Source organism: Pan paniscus, chromosome 11 (assembly GCF_029289425.2).
Source record: "Pan paniscus chromosome 11, NHGRI_mPanPan1-v2.0_pri, whole genome shotgun sequence".
Classification (NCBI taxonomy): Eukaryota; Metazoa; Chordata; class Mammalia; order Primates; family Hominidae; genus Pan; species Pan paniscus.
The window spans coordinates 6,489,662-6,511,524 of NC_073260.2; the positions used below are offsets into that span (position 1 = coordinate 6,489,662).

The 21,863-nt window shown below is 51.3% G+C and overlaps 1 protein-coding gene and 1 non-coding gene across 5 annotated transcripts in view; one reads left to right on the top strand and one right to left on the bottom strand.

Annotated features, from left to right (window-relative positions):
* AK8 (adenylate kinase 8) overlaps positions 1 to 21,863 on the top strand; it is a 152,745-nt gene that overhangs the window by 8,640 nt on the left and 122,242 nt on the right. For all 4 annotated transcript variants that reach the window (XM_034929370.3, XM_003822412.5, XM_034929371.3 and 1 more), the window contains exons 3-5: positions 3,466 to 3,515; positions 6,631 to 6,744; positions 15,515 to 15,583. In XM_034929370.3, coding sequence (XP_034785261.1) covers positions 3,466 to 3,515; positions 6,631 to 6,744; positions 15,515 to 15,583 — 233 coding nt within the window. The remainder of the gene's footprint in view (positions 1 to 3,465; positions 3,516 to 6,630; positions 6,745 to 15,514; positions 15,584 to 21,863) is intronic.
* Positions 16,515 to 16,622, bottom strand: LOC112440878 (U6 spliceosomal RNA). Its single transcript, XR_003028871.2, has one exon. It is a non-coding gene; the product is annotated as a U6 spliceosomal RNA (small nuclear RNA).

Genomic DNA, 21,863 nt, shown 5'->3' on the forward strand with positions numbered 1-21,863 from the left:
GGTTTTTTGATTTCCTTTGAAGTGGTTGGAAGAAGTTGATTACTCTTGGCAGTCAAGCAGCCTTTTATGACACTGTTTATAAATAATTACTCATGAGCAGGGCTGTAGTTTCAAGGTGTTAGATTTTAAGAAACTGAAATTAATCACATAAATGTGTGGGAGAAATTAGGTGGGGAGAAAGGCCGTGGATGTTCCCCTTTTAAAGTCTGTTCATAGACGTGTACCATTTGGGTGCCACTTACAGGGAACCTGGAAGGGGAGGGTTTCCCCTGCAGCCCCCAGCCCGGGAACTCTCAGACGAATGCGTGGAGTCAGGTTCGCTCCCCAAAGGCCCTTGCCGAGCTGCATCTCCCCTTTCCTTGGGCTCTGGGCGCCCTGAGCCCTGTTGGGCCTCATCTGTGTTTGGAGGAGCTTCAGCAGGGCCTGTGGTCAGAGCCCTGGAGAGGCAGCAGGCGATGGTGCATGAGTGGACCTAGGTTCCCCACTGCTCCCTCATCGGACTTTGGCCAAGCAGGTGCTCTCTCCATGATCCACACGAGCCCTCTGCCTCGTGGCCCAAGGCTCCTCCACCCTTGACCACCCTCCCTGCCACTCCTCCCCACAAACCTCCCATGGCACTCTGGCTCCCATCTCACCTCGTCCTCTCACCTGACCATGTGTCCTCAATGCCACCTGGTTTCCATACTTGTCCTGCAAGCAGTGTTTTCCACACTGTTTCCTATGGTGGGTTCTCTCACCCATGGGGAGGGCCCTGGGAGGCCTTGCCCCAGGCCACAGGCCTAGAACAGAGAAAGGGCCGCTGAATGCCCGCCCTGGCTCCCACCCCAGAAGCTGAAAACACCTTCCTAGCTTCCATGACAGTCAGGGCTGGGCCCACCACCAGCGCTTCCCCTGCCAGGCGAGTCCAGAGTCGGAGTCACAGGCAGGACCCGGAGCACTTCCTGGCAGCTCCGCAGGGCCTGCTTCCTGGGTGGAAGGGCAGCATGGTTGATGGCGGCACCATGCCCACATGTGACAGCAGCATCATGGGCATGGGCTGCACTGTCTGGTGTCTCCCCAGCCCATTTGGTGGCCTTGCTTGGGGTGTTGTTCCTGTGGGGTAGCCCTGAAGGCCTGGCTCCCCAGCCTGTGCAGGACTCTATGAGCCACGCTGGGGTGGATGGATAGATAGATAGATAGATAGATAGATAGATAGATAGATAGACAGACAGACAGACATAGATATAGATATAGATATTTTGAGACGAAGTCTTGCTCTGTTGCCCAGGCTAGAGTGCAGTGGCGCAGTCACTGCACTGCAACCTCCACCTCCCAGGTTCAAGTGATTCTCCTGTGTCAGCCTCCCGAGTAGCTGGGATTACAGGTATGTGCCACCACACCTGTCTAATTTTTTGTATTTTCAGTAGAGATGGGGTTTCACCATGTTGGCCAGGCTGGTCTCGAACTCCTGACCTCAAGTGATCCGCCCATCTCGGCCTCCCAAAGTGCTGGGATTACAGGTGTGAGCAATCAACCTCCTTTTCTTCTTGACTCAGCTGCATTCAGTTTCTGCACTTGTACCCAAACATGCTGACTGGCAGAGGGGGCCCTCTGTAAGGCAGTAGTAATGGTGGTGACAAAGGTGACAAACAGTGACCATAGGACGAGATGGGGATGGCCAAGGAGGTGGCCCTGAAGGTCACTGTGTGTGGCTCCTCACAGTTCTGGCCGCCATGGGGGTGATCCAGGAGGATAAGACTCGGTCTCTGCCCGTGGGAGCTTCTCTTCCTGTGGGGACAGCGACTCCACCTGTTTCTCAGTAGTGGGCTGACATTCACCAACGTGGAAGACTGTGGCGGCCCGTCACTTGATCACGGGCCTCCACAGGGAGTGAGAACAAGGATCTTGGAGAGGGAGAAGGAGTGGGAGGCTGGGGGTGCTGGGCGCTGGGAAGGGAGGACATTCCTGATGGGAAATGACAGGTGGCAAGGCAGGAACGTGGAGGGAACAGCCATAAGGAGAATAAGAAGGTCCACAGCTTCTGAGGTTAAAGGAGAGGATCATTCAGTGAGTTACCTTGACTTCCTCCAAAAATGAGAAGCTGCCATGATTTTGGGCAAAGATCTATTTAAACCCAAGCAGCCAGCTGGGTGTAGATGTGCTAACCATTACATTGCTGGCCAAAAGGACGATGTCTAGTTCCTTTTCTGTGTCTGCCTCCAAACTAGAAGATACAGCACCTCTCTCCTCTGCTGAGATGAGATTCCCTCCTGGAAGCCCAGCCAGAATAGGCTCTCATGCAGACGTTAGAGGCTCATGTGAGTTGCAGTGGACATCTGTTCATCTGTCACCTTGGGTCAGGGGCCAGGCCAAGGTTACCGGCTTCCCACAAGGAGAGGGACAGCTGGCCCAATCAAGATGGTGTTGAGCAGGCAGGCAGCGTGGATGCATCTGTCCAGACCCCACTGCTGTTTCCTTCATTTCAACCCAGTGTGATGCCTTCCTGCACGCTTCTCACCATGCTGGTCAGCTCTTTTCCCATTGCCAGCAGCCAGTCTAGCTCTGTCTCACCTCTTCCTCTCACCTGACCACTTGTCCCCAAAGCCACCTTGTTTCCAGAGTTGTCCTGCAAACAGTTTTTCCACCTGCAGTGGGTTCTCTCCCCACGGGGAGGGCCCTGGGAGGCCTTGCCCCGGGTTACAGGCCTAGAACAGAGAAAGAGCCACTGAATCTCTGCCCTGGTTCCCACCCCAGAAGCTGAAAATGCCTTCCCAGCTTCCACGATGGCCAGGGCCTGGGCCTGCCACCAGAGCTTCACCTGCCGGGTGAGCCCAGACTCTCGGCCACAGGTTCAGGAGCCTGTGGTTCATATCACACTCTTGTCAGTAGCCTGGGTTGGGAATTCTGTGGGACCAAAACCAGCCAGGACTAAAATCAAACAAGGTGCCAGTGTTTTCCATTTGCATAGAAATGCCCATCTTTGAAAACAGACTTTCCTTTCTCGGGTTTTATAAATCTGGCCCATACACTCCAGGCTTTTCCCATTACTTCCCTCTGTAAAATCATGGGGAACACAATTTGCTAAATAAAACGGCATAAACATAAAGAAAAGCTTCTAAGGTCGATTTGCATAAATTACAGCCTTATTGGAGAGAGCGTTCCTGAGACAAAGTCCCTGTTTAAAATGCTTTATGGTGTTTGAAATCCCAATTGTTCTTGATATTTATGAGTTTGGTAAACAAGTTACCGTGTCTGTGTCCCCTTGGAGGTAGAAGAATAAACCATCTCGGTGATCACTTACCTCTCTAAACACAGAGAATGCGTTCCATGGCAAGAGTGTCTCTGAGCTGCTGGGTTACAAATGGCCGTGTCACTGGCAGAAAATGAAATCTAGGGAGGAAAGAAATAAGTACACCCCGAGTACCGCAGGTGTGGGAGGCTGCTTGTCATGTTGAGTGGTGACATTCAAATCTTTTTATTCCACAGTGCCCAGGATTGTAATATTAGGTCCACCCGCCTCGGGGAAAACAACAATAGTAAGTGTATCATATTAAGTGTTGTGATGCTGTAATATCTCATTTATCCTCCAGAGCTGGAATGAGACTGCACCTCCGTGAATTTGTAGCATAACTGAGCTTTTCTTCTTTTCCTTCTCCTCCTTCTTATTACAAAAGGTAGTGTGTATTCATAGCAGAAAACCTAGAAACTACAAAAGACCAAAAATAGAATTCCCTGACCATCCAGAGATAAGCATTCCTTTAGCATGCTCGGAGACACCTTCCTGGGCTTTTTCTGGCCTGCATACACGCTCTCCTTGCTCACCCTTCGCTATATCCTTAGGGTACGTTTCCAGAAGTACACGTGCTGGGTCCAACAGTACACGCATTTCATAGACTTTGACTTGGAATCTTAATATTTACTCTGAGCATTTTAATTGTGAAATACTTAAAAGAATCAGAAAAACACAGCAAACTGTACCATCGATATTCACGTATCCAACTCCCAGATTTTATGCAAATTTAACATCTTGCCATATTTGCTTTGTTTGTTCTCTCCCCATTTTAAAGAAAATACATCTTTGAAGATACAGCAAATGCCTGGGCCCACCTCGCCCACACTTTTTCACACATCACCAGTTTCTGGACAGTGAATGCCCTTTTGTGGACAGTGAATGTCCAGAAACTGGTGGTGTGTGCTTCATTTATCTGTGGCTTCGATCTTTAAGGTCCTTTTTTGTTTTTTCAGACAGAGTCTCACTGTGTCACACAGGCTGGAATGCAGTGGTGCGATCTGGGCTCACTGCAACCTCTGCCTCCTAGGTTCAAGCGATTCTCATGCCTCAGCCTCCCGAGTAGCTGGGACTACAGGCATGCACCACCACGCGCGGCTAATTTATGTATTTTTAGTAGAGATGGGGCTTCACCATGTCGTCCAGGCTGGTATTGAACTCCTGACCTCAGGTGATCCGCCTACCTCAGCCTCCCAAAGAGCTGGGATTACAGACGTGAGCCACCACGCCCAGCCTAAGGTCCATTTTTAAGTACCAAAAATGTGTTAAAATTTCATTCATCTGAGATGGAACCCTTTTTACCTTTTATTTTTATTTTTATTTTTATTTTTTGAGACAGAGTCTCCCTCTGTTGCTAGGCTGGAGTGCAGTGGTGCGATCTCGGCTCACTGCGACCTCCGCCTCCTGGGTTCAAGCAATTCTGCCTCAGCCTCCCGAGAAGCTGGGACTACAGGCAAACGCCACCATGCCCAGCTAATTTTTGTATTTTTAGTAGAAACGGGGTTTCACCATGTTGGCCAGGATGGTCTTGATCTCTTGACCTCATGATCCTCGGCCTCCCAAAGTGCTGGGATTACAGGCGTGAGCCACTGTGCCCGGCCTAAGGTCCATTTTTAAGTGCCAAAAATGTGTTAAAATTTCATTCATCCAAGATGGGACCTTTTTTACCTTTTAAAAGCCTGATTGGTGAACATCAGCGAACCCTTCTTCCGTGACCACATCATTGCTGTGAGCATGTATCATGGACGGGATGGGGCAGGCTGTTCCCCGGTTTAACTGGCACCTTGCTTTCTTCTGAAAAGGAGTTAAAATGACTGATCCTTGCACAAACTAACCTGCATCTGCTATACTTTTGGAGTTAGCATAGCTGTTCTACTCATCTGTCCATCTGCTCATCCTTCTGTCAGTCTATAGTTTTTCTATTAGATTCCTCCATATCAGGCCGTAGGGTTCTAAGCCTTTCTGCAGGACCCACCTGAGTCCAACCATTTTGCTGTTTCACAATTAGAAGCCAGGGACTCCCAGACCTGCTGATCATTAGCATTTCCAGGGTGCTATGAAAAATGCAGGTTCCTGGAGTCCCCTGCAGACCAACCTCATCAGAATCTCCTGGAGCAGAGCCCCAAAAAACTAGTAGTTAGAACACACTCCCCAGGTAATTCTGACATTGGGAGTGAGGATGACAGATCCTGCATTTAGACAGACAAGCTCGTTGAACTCGTTTTTCTGGAGGAGTCTGGTTGCTCAGTGGGAGGCTCTCCTTTTGTCTTTGACATTTGAATTCTGGGGCCATCTGTGCTTCATCCTGTCCTAGCTCTTCTCTGGTCACTGGTAGGAATCTGCTGGGCAGAGCAGATTCAGAACGCAAAGACCTGCTTTCGGCAAGTCCCAGCATGGCTGAAGCGATCGAGTTTGTCCTCTCTGTCGAGGTCAGGCCCTGGCAGCTGGTGTTTCAGCAACAAGCCTTTTGGTGAATTGCTGTCCCCACTCCTGAGTACCCTTTGGAGACACACAGATCTGATGATATGATGTACAGTCAAAAAGGGTTTCTTCCCAATGCTGTCATTGAGGTTTCTCACCACCCACAAAGGCAGCTTCAAAGCCAAATCCTCAGAAAAGGGGATCTGCCTGGGCTAGCTGGTCAGGTGTCCCAGGCACAGTCAGCTCTGTTGAGGGGTGTGCAGTGAGGGCTCAGTGAGGCCACAGAGCTCAGACGTGGCCATGAAGACTCCTGGTTGGCAGGGGATGAATGAAGGAACAGGAAGAACGAAGGTTCACACCAGCCCCGGGCCCTGGAAGGGCCTTCAGAACCATCTCGAGGCTGAAATAGTCATCAGCACAATTTTGGTGTCAAGAATATTTTAGTCCATTATTCTCCCTTAAAATTTACTCTTCCCTTATAGACTATAGAGTAATTATCAATGAACTAAACATCCCATTGGCCAGCACATGCCAGCTCCCAATCTTTAAGAAAAAAAAAAAGACACCGAGTGTGGGCTGTTACCCATCCTTAGGTTCTGTCCTCACAGTTCCTGTTCTGAGTCTTCCTTGAGATGAAACTCATGGTCCACAGAGCTTGGAAAGCACGTCAAGGGCAGCTAAAATGTAGCCTGCCTGTAGGTCTTCCCACTTCATTTAAGTCTATGCTGGTAGAAGAAGAGATGCTATGAGCAGGGCTCTTAGGCCAGCAGGTGCTTTATGGGTGGGTCTCCCTTGGTGGCTGTCCTCCAGCTGGAAATAATTGTGCTTCCCCATGGCCAACCTTTTCCCATAGGAGAGGGAAGGACCAGGGCATTTTAATGGAGTCATTTGTGTATTTATTGTTTTTATGAAAATGCCCTTTTCTTCTTTCCTTTCTTCAGGCAATGTGGCTCTGCAAACATCTGAACAGCAGTCTCCTCACCCTGGAGAACCTGATCTTAAACGAGTTTTCCTATACGGCCACCGAAGCCAGAAGGCTTTATCTGCAAAGGAAGGTAGGACTGGCCCCGGGGACAGGGGTAGGCACACAGCAGCAGTGCCCACTGCCACACCCACTGCCACCTGACCATTGCTTGGTTTGTTCCCATTTCATTTTTGATTGAGTACAAGAAAATGCGGGGGTAAAATGAGATACAGGCAGGGTGTGAAGGAAGGAAGAAGATAATTCTTTACTGGGCTCACGTCCCGTTGGGTACCGAGGTGAGTTTTTGCAGTGGGAAAGGATCACGGGTCGAGTGAAGGAGGCTGTTTTGTCCAAGCCCTTGGTGGGATGGTCCAGGCTTGCTCTTTTTCTTCTTAGGCTCAGCCGAGTAAAGGCATGGAGGCAAGTGCTGAACCTGGCGGCCCGTGCCAGGAGATGCAGGGTTGGGCTGCGCCAGCAGTTGAAAGGGCAGCTGTCCAGCTGTCCCCAGAGTGGAAAGCCCCCATGTTCTGTACCTTAGAGGCGTCTCCCTCCCATAGCCTTGGGCACCCTGCTGCACAGCCCACCCTCTGGTCCGGGCAGTGCCCATTCCCCCTGTCCCTCCCACACACGTTGGGGAGCATTGCAGGAGGTGTGGGTGTTGTTTCTAAAAGACCAACAGCTCGATATTTGAAAAACATCTTCTAAAGGGAAATATAAGGCTTGATCACATTATTTCTCTTTAATACAAATAGAAACTCAAAATATTTCTTCAAAATTCCTTCTGGCTGGGCATGGTGGCACGTGCCTGTAGTCCCTGCTACTTGGGAGGCTGAGGCAGGGACTCTTCCTCCTCTCTTCTGTCTTTCTTGCCATGCTCCCAGCCACTCGTGACCACCACTCCATTCTTGTCTCCTGTGTTCTCGGTTCAGACCACCCACAAAGGCAGCTTCAAAGCCAAATGCTCAGGAAGGGGGATCTGCCCGGGCTAGCTAGTCACGTGTCCCAGGCACAGTCAGCTCTGTTGAGGGGTGTGCAGTGAGGGCTCAGTGAGGCCACAGAGCTCAGATGTGGCTATGAAGACTCCTGGTTGGTGGGGGATGGCAGTTCTCACAGATGAGAGGTATGGATGGGCTGGGCGCAATGACTCACGCCTATGATCCCAGCCCTTTGGGAGGCCAAGGCGGGCAGATCACTTGAAGTCAGGAGTTCGAGACCAGCCTGGCCAACATGGTGAAACCCTGTCTCTACAAAAATACAAAAAAATTAGGTGCGCATGGTGGTGGGTGCCTATATTCCCAGCTACCCGGGAGACTGAGGCAGGAGAATTGCTCAAACCCAGGAGGCTGAGGTTGCAGTGAGTCAAGATCACACCACTGCACTCCAATTTGAGTGACAGAACAAGACTCTGTGTTAACAAAAAAAAAAAAAAAGAGAGAGAAAGGGGTGTGACTTCAACAGACCCCCAGCCCCAAGTCTGCCTATGACAGCAGCTTGATAGAGAAGGAAAGCCTGGCTCAGCAAGGCGGCCACCCCCACGGCAAGTCAGTCCCCCAGCCACCCCTGCAGTCTTGCAGGAGTTGGACTGTGTGGCTTCAGCTTGCGGGGACACCAGCCTTTCGGGCTGGGAATATGGTTTTAGAAAGAAAGTGGTTATCCCATTTTCTGCAGAAGATAAGCTTTCTTGGGGAAGGCTTTTTTGTAGGATAAAAATGTTTTTATTAGCTTTATAAAATTCAACAGAGAGGAGGGAGTTTAAGGAAATGCCTCCCGGGTTTCATTTTGCTAATTATCAACATATTTCAAACCACATTGAAGTGCTTTCAAGGGTGTCTTGTTGGGGTCCTTGGCTCAGAAACTCGGGTGGAGGGAAGATGAAAGGCCTGCATGTCAGGCCTCATCAAGGAGTAAAATGTTCTGAAGAGCGAGTGGGCACATGGCAGGCTCGGCCATGCGTGGCCTTGTCTGCAGACAGTGCCTGCCAGTCAAGGCCTCTCATTAAATGTCCTCTTTAAATTGTCTGCTGATTTGGAATCTTTATGGCTCTTTTTGCAAGTAGTAATGATACCTTCAAATACCTGATTTTCTCCTGCTAGTCTTAGCTTTGCCCTCCTAAGCAGAATTCTCTTACGTTGCCACTGTTAACCAAGACATCTCCATCTTAGGCATTTCCCAGTGGTTTCCGAAATACTTCCTAACTGCCTTTTTGCCAAGCACTATTCTGCAGTGCTGTGGGAGAGTCAAAGATGAGTTTCTTCTCCTTACCCCAGAAGCTTCCAGCCAGTGAGGAGACTGACGGTCCCATAAAACTAAGCACAAGCCAGGGTATGGGAGCCAGGGAACCTTCAATAAAGCAATTAATCGGTGGCTTGTTTGACTCAATTCATTTACTAATTCATTTACATTAGTCCTGAGCACCTACTAAGTCCTAGGCACTGGCTCTGGGCTGGGAAGGGGGTACAGGCTGCAAGATTTAGGGACCCCCTGGAGCCATAACCACAGTTACACTAAGCAAAGCCTTCCCAAAGGGCACACTGTAATGTTCCAAGGCATGGAACGGTCTGGAATCGGGCAGTGTCACAAAGCCCACGGGGATGGTGCCCCAGGATGCTGGGGGTTCACAGTGGCCAGGGATTTTTGTTTGTTTTTAAGTGTTTGTTGTGAAATCTCATAAAAATATCTAGAAGCAGTGAGGATAGTCTGAGAACCCCCATGGATCCATCCCCTGCTTCGACAGATGTCAGCTCATGGCAGTCTAGCCTTGGGTTGCACCCTCACCTGCTCCCCCTGCCCTGGGTTATTTTAAAGCAAACCCAGACAGCATTTGACCTTCCCCATGGATGTTTTAGTCCAGATCTACTGAGATTGAATATTCAGTGTGGACAATGGCAAGACCTCCTGTAAACATAAGACTCTGCCCCACAATCTGCAGCAGCCCACCCAGGAGACCAACCCATGACCTGCAAGAGCCCACCCGGGAAGCCACCTGCTGTGCCAGGCTTGCAGGAAGCCAGGCTGCTCTCTCCTCCAATAGTCCAGGAAGCTGAACTAAGTCATCCCTATAGCCACCTATCCCAAATGGCCAGGGCATGATTAATAACTGGCAGTGTCTCTAGTTTTTGTTCCTGCTTCCAACCTGAGACCAGCCAGAGAAAGCCAAACATGCTCCCCTGTCTAGTCCTGTAGAATGCCCACCTCTAGAGAGACACCTCCAGCTCCCCAGCAGCAGCCTCCTTCAGGCATGCCTGGAGCCTTCCCTTTTCCTCTAGAACTCTCCCTGTCCTCTACCTGCGTTCGAGTCCGCCAGATGTGAACGATACTGGCTGACTCCCTTGCCCAGCAAGCTCTGAGTAAACAGCCTTGGCTTGTCTCATTTGGGAGGTCTTCATTTATTTCCACAACCCAAAGATAAGGGCCCTTTTTCAGTAAACGCATAGGGACACATTATCACACCTAGAAGTGTCACTGAGGATTCCACCAGGGCCCAGCCAGAGTTATAAATCTCGCCGAGGAGATGGTGTTCTTATGGCTCCTGGGCCCTCTCCCGCTCAGGCCCCTCCCTCACTGGACCATCAGGGACATGTGATGCTTCTGGGTCCAGGCCGGGCTGGAAGAGACGTTTGATGCCCTGAAGACGCTGGCTGTCCCTGGACACCAGCCAAGGTCATTGGCTGGCGACTGGCTCCCCTGAGTGATTTTATCTAGATGCTGACCCCACAGCTTTTCCTGGAGGGGATCAGGGACCCAAGGACATGGTCAGAGCCATCGAAATGAATGTCAAAATGGCCCCAGTCCTCTCGCTGAACACCGTGAAAGGGACATGGTTTCCAGTAATACTGCAGAAACCCCCACCTTTTCTTCCCACAGTAGTGGCCCTAACACCTTCTCCACAGGCCCGTTCCCCTGAAACGCTGCTCCTGGAACCCCAGCCCGAGGCCACCTTTGCCTCCCGTTCTTCCCATTTATTAAGTTAATTGAATTCATCTTTTCAGCCAAGTCTTTTTTCCTTCATCTGCTTTCTCTGGCCCTGTCTCTAAGCCCACAGTCTGACTCAACATCATAAACACCACAAAAAGGCTCAGGTGAGGAAGACCTGGGTCGAGGAGGGGGAGGAGACGGGGAAGGAGGGGGACAGGGTAGAGGAGGAGAAGGGAGGAGAAGGGGGAGAGGGGGAAGGCCACTGAGGAGCCACTCTCAGGTGCTGATCCTGTACTTATGAGCCTTAAATTTCTACTGTTTAAAAAAAAAAAAATCTGGCTGGGTGCAGTGGCTTACACCTGTAATCCCAGTACTTTGGGAGGCTGAGGCGGGAGGATCGCCACCTTTCTTTTTTTTCTCTGTCTCTACGAAAAAGAAAAAAATATTAGCTGGGCATGGTGGTGGGCGCCTGTAGTCCCTGCTGCCTGGGAGGCTGAGCCTGGGAGGTCGAGGCTGCAGTGAGCCATGATGGTTCCACTGCACTCCAGCCTGGATGACAGAGTGAGACCCTGTCTCAAAGAAAAAAAACAACGTGAGCCCTCATCCTACCTCTGTCTGCACACAAGAAACATAGTCCCCTCCAAGTAGTTCTAAGGCTTTCTAGGAAACAGCCCACAGATGTTGCTTCCCAGTCCTGCCTGGTGTCTCCCTCACTTCTGGCCACTCCATCTCCAGCTGGCCTTGCTGCTCCCATTTCTTGAGGCTGAACTGAGACACAGTGGGAACGCCCTCAGTCTCTCCCTCCCTTTCCTGAGTCAACAGCTCCAGGCAGCGGCGTCGAGCAGGCCTTTTTGGAAGGCTTGGGGTAGAGGAGGTGACTGCTCTACCCAGGGAAACTGGAGCACCAGGCTCCGTCGCTCCTGTGAAAATTCCCTGGCCTTCGTCCAGTCCAGGGTTTCTCTTGCTGCCACCTCCTTCCGTGCGCCTGTCTGGGTGCCACGCTATGAGGTCTGCTCGCTTCCTTTGAAGCCTCTTCTCCTCTCCCCTCCCTCCTCTTGTCTCTGGTCCCCCAACCCTCCCGTCTCCTCCTCCCAAACTCTAGGAGGCAGTTCCTGCTGTCTCCTAACCTGCTCTGACAGCTCCGAGCAGCAGTAACTTTGGAATGGGAGTTGTCTCTAAAGGATGTTCTGTCAGTTCTGAGGGGAGCTCAAGTCCGACTGCTGGGTTTCCCTCCTCTACCAGGAGGAGCCCCTTTATGGAGAAGGGGGGTGTGGGGGTCAGATCAGGGCATCTCACCTGTTCCCCTCCCTGCTCTACTTCCCAAGCTCACACTGTAGCTCAAAATGCCCACAACTTCTGAGCAGGCATCACTCACCATGTTGACACAGGGACATTAGGATCCCTGAGAGTGGGGCCTGGAGATGGGACAGGAAGATGCAGGCTCATGCCATCCCAGTGTGAGAAAGCCCACTGGGGAGAAGTCAAGTGACGCCCCAGGGGCAGAGCCAGGGTTGGCACCTGCACACTTGGCTGCCTCAGAACAGCAAAACAGCGGGCGGCACCTTGGAGGGCTAGGAGATCAGCGAGTCTGCCCCCAGGCCGGGAAAACCACCAAAGCCGCACTGGGTGCTGGAGGGGAAGAGAGAAAAATCCAAATTGCAGCAAACACAGCCTGTCCTGCCCTTAAGTGCACGGAAGCAGCACGGGAGCAACTGGGTGCTGCGGTGCCACCGAGCAGGGAGACCCGGGGCCAGGGGCCTGAGTCGGGGCTGAGCCTTCTCTGTGGCCAGGAGCGGCCTCACTGCACTGTCAGCTTCTCCCTGATTCTCCCCAAATGCCAGACTTTGGGGGCTGGGGTGGGAGAGCATCACAGTGCTCTGCAAGGAGGGAGGCTGATTCCTGCTAAGACAGTTTGGCAGGGCTTCTAGAAGCAGCCTCTGAAAGCCCTGCTGCTGACGTGACACATCAAAGCTGGCGTGGAGACAGCACAGTGGCGGGGAGCAGCGGGGGGCGCTCAGGAGTAGCTGCGCTCAAAGCCGCAGGCCTGTCCCCTGCTGTGCAGGCTGCAGGGGGCGCTGTGCCCCACCGGGGCTGTCCGCCTTTCAGCCGGTGCTCTTTGACTGGCTGGCACCCCCTGCGTCCTGGTTGGCACCCTTCTCTGCATCCTGTACCTGTTTGAACACTGCCTCCTGAATGGGTGTTGTCAGGGAGGGCAGAGGAATCTGGGAAAAACAGCCCCAGAATGGAAATTGGCTGTGCCTGGGGTCAGGAGAGGACCTGAGGGGCTGGGAAAGGATGAAAGGGGATGGGAGGGGAGAGGATGAGACGGAGGGGGGATGCAGAGGGAAGGGACAGGGCTGCTTCCTGCCCACCCCCTCCCTTGCCAGCCTGGGGAAGCTCCCCTGGAGACCTGAGGGAAACGGGCACTGGCGGAAAGACACCCTCCCTCTCTAGCAGCTTCCCCCAGACCCCGGGGGCCCTGTGTGGGTGGGCTTATGCCAGTGGTTCTCCAGGTGTGATGCCCTGACCAGCAGCATCCGCGTCCCTTGAAAACTTGCTAGAAATGCACATTCTCAGCTCTGTCCCAGAGCTACTGAATCAGAGCTCCCGGGCTGGGGCCCAGCAGTTTGTGTTTCCAGAAGCTCTGCCAGCATTCTGTTGCACAATCAAATTGAGAACCACTGGCTTAGGGAAGAAAGGTGGGGGAAGGGGGCGGTAGGATAAGGACACAGGGCTATCTCAGCAGATGTTGGAGCCGGGGACTGGATGCTGGCTCGCCTCCTTCTTGCCTCTCTGGTCTCCTTTTTCCTCTGTGCACCATCCATTCATTCATTCATTCTGTCTCTCCCTCTTGCTCTCGGTCTTGACTTTGGCTGTCTACCTCGTAGAAACATGGTGACCCCATAACTTTAAAGTGAACATATTCATCCAGTTCCCAGCAGAGGTGCCCCCTCCCTTGTTCTCTCGCTATCTCCCCTTTTTCTTCCCATTCCCCATCCCTGGAAAAGCCATTCTGCAGCTGGGTCTGGTTTCTCTCTTTCCCTTTGTGCTGGTTTCATTCCGTTCCACACCCGTCATGCCCACGAAGTGGCTGCTGCAGCTCCCGCTCTTACATTTTCTCAGCTTCTGAGCTGGTGGAAAGCAGGGGTTCATGCCCCTAATGATTGCACTGATGTCCTGGGCCTGACTTTCACTAGCTGGGACTGGGTCCCAGGCAGCCTCTGAATCAATCACAGTGGCTGGGAGTGGGGTGTGCAGATTGGCTTGGACAAGTCAGGGCCCTCCTCTGGATCTGAGGATGGACTGGAGCATACCCAGACCATACAGGCAGAAGGGCAGGAGGGTGACTCCTCAAAGGAACTTTGGGAGCCCATGTTACTGTAAGTGGAGTGTATGGAAAATTAAAATAAAAGCCACATTTGCAGTCTCATTACTGATTTCTACTGGTTAGGTGTGTGAGGCCTAAAGAGGTCAAGGCTTTGCCCAGGGTCGCCCAGCTGGCTGGATCGCAGCCGCCAGGAGCAGAGAGCCTGCCCTGGGCAGAGGTGGGAGGTGAGCCCTGATGCCAAGTCCGAGTCTCTGCTCTGCATAAGAAAGGCTGTGCCAGGAGGCCCCCGCCCCCAGCAAGGAACTTTCTGATTGGAATGTATTTCTACTTCCCATGTCCTTTTTCAGAAATGTGGGTGGGCGTAGAGGAGATTTTTAGCCCCTGTTGTGCACTACAAGGAAAGGCACAGGCCAGGCCTCAGCGACTCCCCTGAGAAGAGCTGCTTCCTCCCCAGTCCTTTGCAGAGAAGGGAGAGTGCGGAGTACCCTGGGGAAGCAGCTTCACCTCTCCCAGGCTCAGCTTCCTCCTCTATGAAAAGGGCCAACACTCTGAATCAATCACAGTGGTCAGGAGTGGGGTATGCGGATTGGCTTGGACCAGTCAGGGCCCTCCTCTGGATCTGAGGATAGAGTTGAGCACACCCAGACCATACAGGCAGAAGGGGGCAAGAGGGCGACTCCTCTTTGGGATTCCTCTTTGGGGGCCCGTGTTACTGTAAGTGGAGTGTAGATGGCACAGAGTTGTTACAAAAAGAGTCCATTCCAAAGAATGGAATGCTTGGCCCAGTGCCTGGCACATAGCACGTGCTCAACAAATGCTAGCCGTCATGATTGCTGCTTGTTGAATGCATCAAGGAATTTGAAGTTTCATTATGGTCGACAGGGCTTCCTATATCCTTGATACCATTTGGTGCTGGGGCAGTGGTCTGCTGGTCAATATTCAACCACCAGCGCTGGGGGCAGGGTGGGGAGTCCTTATTGTAGCCTTTATCATTTCTGTGGTGTAGACACTCCCACCGTGGCCAATTTTGTTACCAACATGAGGTCACTGACTGTGGACTTGGGAAGAGATGGACACACTCGCCTCTGCTGAGTCTTGGAGCCAATCCCCTCCCACCCGCCACTGTCTGGAGTCCAGAGTCAGTAGGACACTGTCCCTTTCCTTGAAGAGCTTTACAATTTCCTGGGGACACAGCCACGTGGGCAGTCCATTAGCATGTGCGGTGGTTAGTGCAGTGACAGAGTTCTCCATCCAGGATGATGGAGCACGGGAAGTAGCACCAGCCTGGCCTGGGAGGATCCGGCAGGGCTTCCTGCAGGCTGGCACTTGGGGCTGAGGCTCTGAGGGAGCCCTGGAGTTATTCAGGTGGAGGTGGGCGAGGGCATGTTGGGGCTTGGGCACAGGATAAGGTGAGTACATGTGTGAGGGAGGCCCTCAAAGATGCTGGGGGGAGAAGAGAGTTCAAGGAAAGGGTGCAGCGGGTGGAGGAAGGGCGGGGCCCGATGGTGGTCGGTGCTTTCCAGAGGCCAGGGCGTTGGTGAGGGGTGTGTGCTGGTCTGTGTCCTGAGCTGCAGGAAGCAGGTTTGGGCCATCATTCTGTGTGTCCTTTTTCCTTCAGACAGTTCCCAGCGCGCTGCTCGTCCAGCTGATTCAGGAACGCCTGGCTGAAGAGGATTGCATCAAGCAGGTAAGACTCCAGTGAGCTAGGGGTTTCAGTGCCAAGATAAAGGGGAGGGTGAAGGGCGTGTGTTCATCTCCAAGACCAGAGATGACCAGAGGCATAGGAGAAGGTAAGGCAGGCAAACGGGAACTCCGTGAAGGTCAGTCTACAGACATGGATTTTGCTTTTGTCAAAGGAAAAGGAACAGTGTGAAATTCGTTGTATCGGTCAGGGTTCCCGTAGGAAATAGCTGGCCCATCCAGAGGGGTCACAGGAAAGCATTTAATGACAGGACAATCGCAGAAGCATGGGAGGGTAAGGCAACCGACAAGTGATGGTGAGGCGCCAGGGACTGGCATCGGCAGGAGGCAGAATTAGGGGTACCCCAGACTCCCGCCTCCTATCCTTTGATCTCCTGCCAGACCCAGTGAAGCCAAAGGGCAGGAGTCCAGGTGAGCAGTCCACTGAGGTCGGCCTCCTGGGGCACGAGGAGGGTGGAGAGGGCAGGGGAGGGCTCAGGAGGACAGCAGCATAGCACCTGTCTACTGGGCACTGATGGGCGCCACAGGAGGGCTTTGCACACCGATTCATGTGTCCTCACAGGAACCCTATTAGGTCATGTCATTACTTTTCTCTTTTTATTTTATTTTATGTATATATGTATGTATGTGTATATATATGTTTGAGACAGGGTCTTGCTCTGTCACCGAGGCTGGACCCCAGTGGCATGATCACAGCTCACTTAGCCTCAACTTCCCAGGCTCAAGTGATCCTCCTGTCTCAGCCTCCTGAGTAGCTGGGACTACAGGCATGCATCACCACACCCAGCTAATTTTTGTACTTTTTGTAGAGATAGAGTTTCACTATGTTGCCCAGGCTGGTTATCGAACTCCTAGGCTCCTATATTTTTTTCTGAATTTAGAATTCTAGGTTAACAGTTTTTTTCTTTCAGCATTTTACAAATGTTTCACTTATAGTTTTTTCTTTTTTTGTAATTTTTAAGGGGCCATGCTAATATTCTCTGTATTGTTCTAATTTTAGTATATGCGCTTGCCAAAGCTAGCACTCTGCTTCCTTTTTTTTTTTTTTTTTTTTTTGAGGCAGAGTCTTGCTCTGTTGCCCAGGCTGGAGTGCAGTGGCGATCACTGCTCACTGCAACCTTGACCTTCTGGGCTCAAGAGATCCTCTCACCTCAACCTCCCCAGTAGCTGGAACTGCAGGTGTGTGCCACCATGCCCAGCTAATTTTTTGTAGACTGGATCTCCCTCTATTTCTCAGGCTGGTCTCCAACTTCTGGTCTCAAGCAGTCCTCCTGCCTTGGCCTCCCAATGTGTTGAGATTACAGGCATGAGCCGCCACACCCAACCTCCACTTACTTCTGACCACTGTGGTTGCTATGAAAAATCCACAGTCATTCAAATTCTTTTATAAATAATGCATCATTTTTTTCTCTGACTACTTTCAAGATTTTTTCTTTGTTTTTAGTTTCCTTTTTTCCTTTTCTTTTCTTTTCTTTTTTTTTTTTTTTTTGAGGCGGAGTCTCATTCTGTCGCCCAGGTAGGAGTGCAGCGGCGTAATCTCGGCTCACTGCAACCTCCACCTCCCAGGTTTGAGCGATTCTCCTGCCTCAGCCTCCCGAGTAGCTGGGATTACAGGCATGCGTCACCATGCCTGGCTTATTTTTGTGTTTTTAGTAGAGACAGGGTTTCCCCTTGTTGGCCAGGCTGATCTTGAACTCCTGACCTCGGGTGATCCACCCGCCTCGGCCTCCCAAAGTGCTGGGATTACAGGTGTGGGCTACCGTGCCCGGCCTGTTTTTAGGTTTCACTAGTATAATTATGACATGTCTGGGATGAATTTCTTTGGGCTTATTCTTTTTGGTGTTTGCTGAGCTCCTGAATTTATAGGTTTGTATTTTCCTCCAAACTTGCAAAATTTTTAGCCTTTATTTCTTCACGTAACTTCCTGCACCCTACTCTCTCTCCTTTCCTTCTGCAACTCCAATAACACAAAGCATTCACCCTTTTGCTGTTGTCTCACAGGTCCCTGAGGCTCCAGTCTTTTTTTTTCTTATCATTTTTTCTTTCTTTCTTTTTTTTTTTTTTTTTTTTTTGGAGACCTAATCTCACTCTGTTGCCCAGGCCAGAGTGCAGTGGCACGATCTCGGCTCACTGCAACCTCTGCCTCCCAAGTTCAAGCAATTCACATGCCTCAGCCTCCCCATTAGCTGGAGTTACAGGCATACACCACCGTGCCTAAATTTTTTTTTTTTTTTTTGAGATGGAGTCTCGCTCTGTCACCCAGGCTGGAGTGCAGTGGTGCGATCTCAGCTCACTGCAACCTCCGCTTCCCAGGTTCAAGCTATTCTCCTGCCTCATCCTCCCGAGTAGCTGGGATTACAGGCACGTGCCACCACACCCGGCTAATTTTTTGTATTTTTTAGTAGAGACGAGGTTTCACCGTGTTAGCCAGGATGGTCTCAATCTCCTGACCTCATGATCCACCCGCCTCGACCTCCCAAAGTGCCGGGATTACTGGCGTGAGCCATCGCGCCCGGCCCAATTTTTGTATTTTTAATAGAGTCAGGGTTTCACCATGTTGGCCAGGCTGGTCTGGAATTCCTGACTTCAAGTAATCCTCCCGCCTTGGCCTCCCAAAGTGCTGAGATTACAGGCGTGAGCCACCATGCCTGGCCCCTATTGTTTTTACTCTCTATCAGTCAGATGTGATAATTTGTATTGAACTATTGTCAGGGTCACTGAATCTTCCCTTGTTTTTTTATTCCACTATTGAGCTTGTCCTGTGAGTTTTTTATCGCATCGGTTCTTTCTGCCTTCTGTGTCTTTGCTGAGACTGTATCTTTCCGTGTTTTTACCAGTTGGAAGTTTCTTGTAATAGCCGCTTTCGAGTTTTCATCCGCTAATTCCAGTATCTGAGTCATGTGGTGGTGACATCTGTGTCTGCTCTCATGTGAGTAGAGATGTTCCTGGTTCTCCCTGCGCTAAGTAATTTTGTGTCCTGGACATTTTAAATATTGTTATGAGGCTCTGGGTCTTGTTTAAATCCTATGGCAAATGTCATTATTTTTGTCTCAGCAGATGACTGATTCAGTTGGGTTCAGGTTGCATGTTCCAGCCAGGCTTCTCAGAGTGTGGTTTCCATGTCAGTCCTGTGTTCAGCAACTTTGCAGTGCCGTGCAGTGACCGACCATGCAGCTCTGTGCTATGTGCACATCACCCAGGGGCACCTGGGGACTTGGCAGTGAGCTGGCCACAGTTCATGTCTCAGTGTCTCTGAAATGCCGTTTAGGGTCAGGCCCACACGCGCACAGCTTGGGGGTGAGCCTTTGATCTCATCAAACACTGTGTTTAGTTAACTTCCCTGAGCTCCCCTCCCTGTCATCTCCCGATAACTCCTAGTTCCCTGGTGCTCCTCTTTTTGGTATTTTGGCCAGAAAACTGAGGTTATTTATCCTGCTCTGCCACTCACTTCCTGGGACTGCACCCATGACCAGGGTCAAGTGGTGGGAGGACAGAGAAAGGAAGGATTGACAGGGCTTTGCCCTGTTCTCTTGGGACTGGAGAAGGGTCCCCTCTTTCAGTGTTTCAGGCACCTGCAGGCCCCTTTGACACAGCAGTGCCACCACAGTCACCGCAGGACTGCCTGGAGGCAGGAGTGTGAGAAAACAGAAAAGAAAAACCCCACAGAGGTATCTCCCCTCCTAGCTCGCTCTTCTCCCATCTGCTGCCCACTTTCAGCCTTCAGGTTGCCTTAAGGCCAGGCCAGGAGATACTGGTTTGGTGGTATTTTGGATTCTAGTCTTTTCCCCCAACTTGCCTACTACTGGGTAACTTTCTGAGTCCTCGAATAGCTGCCCCCTGTGTTTTATGCATGTATTACAGCTACTTTCACTGGGGTTGACAAGGCGGGTGGCGCACATTTCCTGTCTCCCAGAATCAGAACTTGTGTTTTGTTTTGTTTTTTTTTAAAATGCACCTACAGATTCTCTCTCTTTCTCCATCTGTCTCTCACTTGAAAATGTATTAGGGCCAGGCTGGGCATGGTGGCTCATGCCTGTAATCCCAGCACTTTGGGAGGCCAAGGCAGGAGGATTGCTTGAGTCCAGGAGTTCTAGACTAGCCTGGCCAACATGGCAAAACCCCGTCTCTACTAAAAATACAAAAAATTGGCCGGGCATGGTGGCCCACGCCTGTAATCCCAGTATTTTGGGAAGGCGAGGCGAGCGGATCACCTGAGGTCAGGATTTCGAGACCAGCCTGGCCAACATGGCAAAACCCTGTCTTTACTAAAAATATAAAAATTAGCTGGGCATGGTGGTGGGTGCCTGTAATCCCAGCTACTTAGGAGGCTGAGGCAGGGACAATCACTTGAACCCAGTAGGCAGAGGTTGCAGTGAGCCAACATCACGCCACTGCACTCCAGCCTGGGTGACAGAGTGAGACCCTGTCTCAAAAAAAAAAAAAAAAAGTATTAGGGTTGAATGCAGTGGCTCATGCCTGTAATCCCAGCACTTTGGGAGGCTGAGGCAGGAGGCTTCTATCGCAACGACTCAGCTCTGATGTAATACAAAGGCAGCCGTACACATGCCATTGCACTCCAGCCTGGGCTACAGAGCAAGACTCTGTCTCAAAAAAAAAAAAAAAATTAGCTGGGCATGGTGGTGGGTGCCTGTAATCCCAGCTACTCGGTAGGCTGAGGCAGGGGAATCACTTGAACCCAGGAGGTGGAAGTTGCAGTGAGCCGACATCACGCCACTGCACTCCAGCCTGGGTGACAGAGTGAGACCCTGTCTCAAAAAAAAAAAAAAAAAAAAAATGTACTAGGGTTGAATGCAGTGGCTCATGCCTGTAATCCCAGCACTTTGGGAGGCTGAGGCAGGAAGATCACTTAAGTCCAGGAGTTCAAGACCAGCCTGGCCAACATGGTGAAACCCTGTCTCTACTAAACATACAAAAAATTTGCTGGGCATGGTGGCGTGCACCTGTAATCGCAGCTACTCGGGAGGCTGAGGCAGGAGAATCGCTTGAACCTGGAGGAGGAGGTTGCAGTGAGCCGACACGCACCATGGCACTCCAGCCTGAGTGACAGAGCAAGACCCTGTCTCAAAAATATATATATATTGATTGGGAAGCCCCAAACCTGAAGCAGTACCCAGGAATCTTTCCAGCATGCTGGTGAGGGAGTAGCAGTTCTCACGAGCTTGTCCTGCATGGCCCTCAGCCATGGGATCTACATCACAAACACCCTGTCGGCCGGGCTGCAACACTGGCTCTGAACAGTGTGTTTACATCTGAATTGTCTCAAATTATTCACTGTGAGTGGATGGTCTTCTGCCCAGGTGTGGGCAGATATCCAGAGCCCAGAGGCTGTTCTAAATCGGGGGTGGACACATGTTTTCTGAAAAGGCTGGAGAGACACTCGTTGAGGCTTTGCAGGCTATATGGCTTCTGTCACAATGACTCAGCTCTGATGTAACACAAAGGCAGCCGTACACAACACAGACACGAAAGGGCATGGCTGTGCTCTAGAAAGACTTTTATCTTAGAAGCAGGCAGCAGGCCAGATTTGGCCCGCGGGCTGTAGCTTGCCAACCCCTGTTCTAAGTAACACTTTCACATTGATCATGAAAACATTTCTGCCTTTTCTCTTGAGCTCTCAATAAAAAGCAAACTTCCGGCTGGGCGTAGTGGCTCACACCTGTAATCCCAGCACTTTGGGAGGCTGAGACAGGCAGATCATGAGATCCAAAGATTGAGACCATCCTGGCTAACATGGTGAAACCTCGTCTCTACTAAAAATACAAAAAATTAGCCGGGCGTGGTGGCACGTGCCTGTAGTCCCAGCTACTCAGGAGGCTGAGGTAGGAGAATCGCTTGAACCCAAGAGGCAGAGGTTGCAGTGAGCCGAGATCGCGCCACTGCACTCCAGCCTGGGCGACAGAGTGAGACTCCGTGTCAAAAAAAAAAAAAAAAAAAAAAGCAAACAGTAGTGTTAGAAGAAAGGCCAGCTTCCCCATAGACTTCCATTTTAACTAAGTTCCCTCCCAGTCACCTGACTTCCAAGCTCGGCGACTTGATTCTGCATCTCCAGTTGAGTGCCCCCTGCAGGCCCTGCGTGGTTTTCACTACCAGGACCCTTCCCCACACCCGAGACCTTCCTCCTCAGCACCCCCCACTTCTGGCAAGATGGTCTTGCCTGCCTCGGGCCCACCATCTGCAGTTGGAGGCAGAGTCAAACATGACCAAGGCAAGGCAGATGGTGAGAAGGGTTGTGATGGAAAAACCAG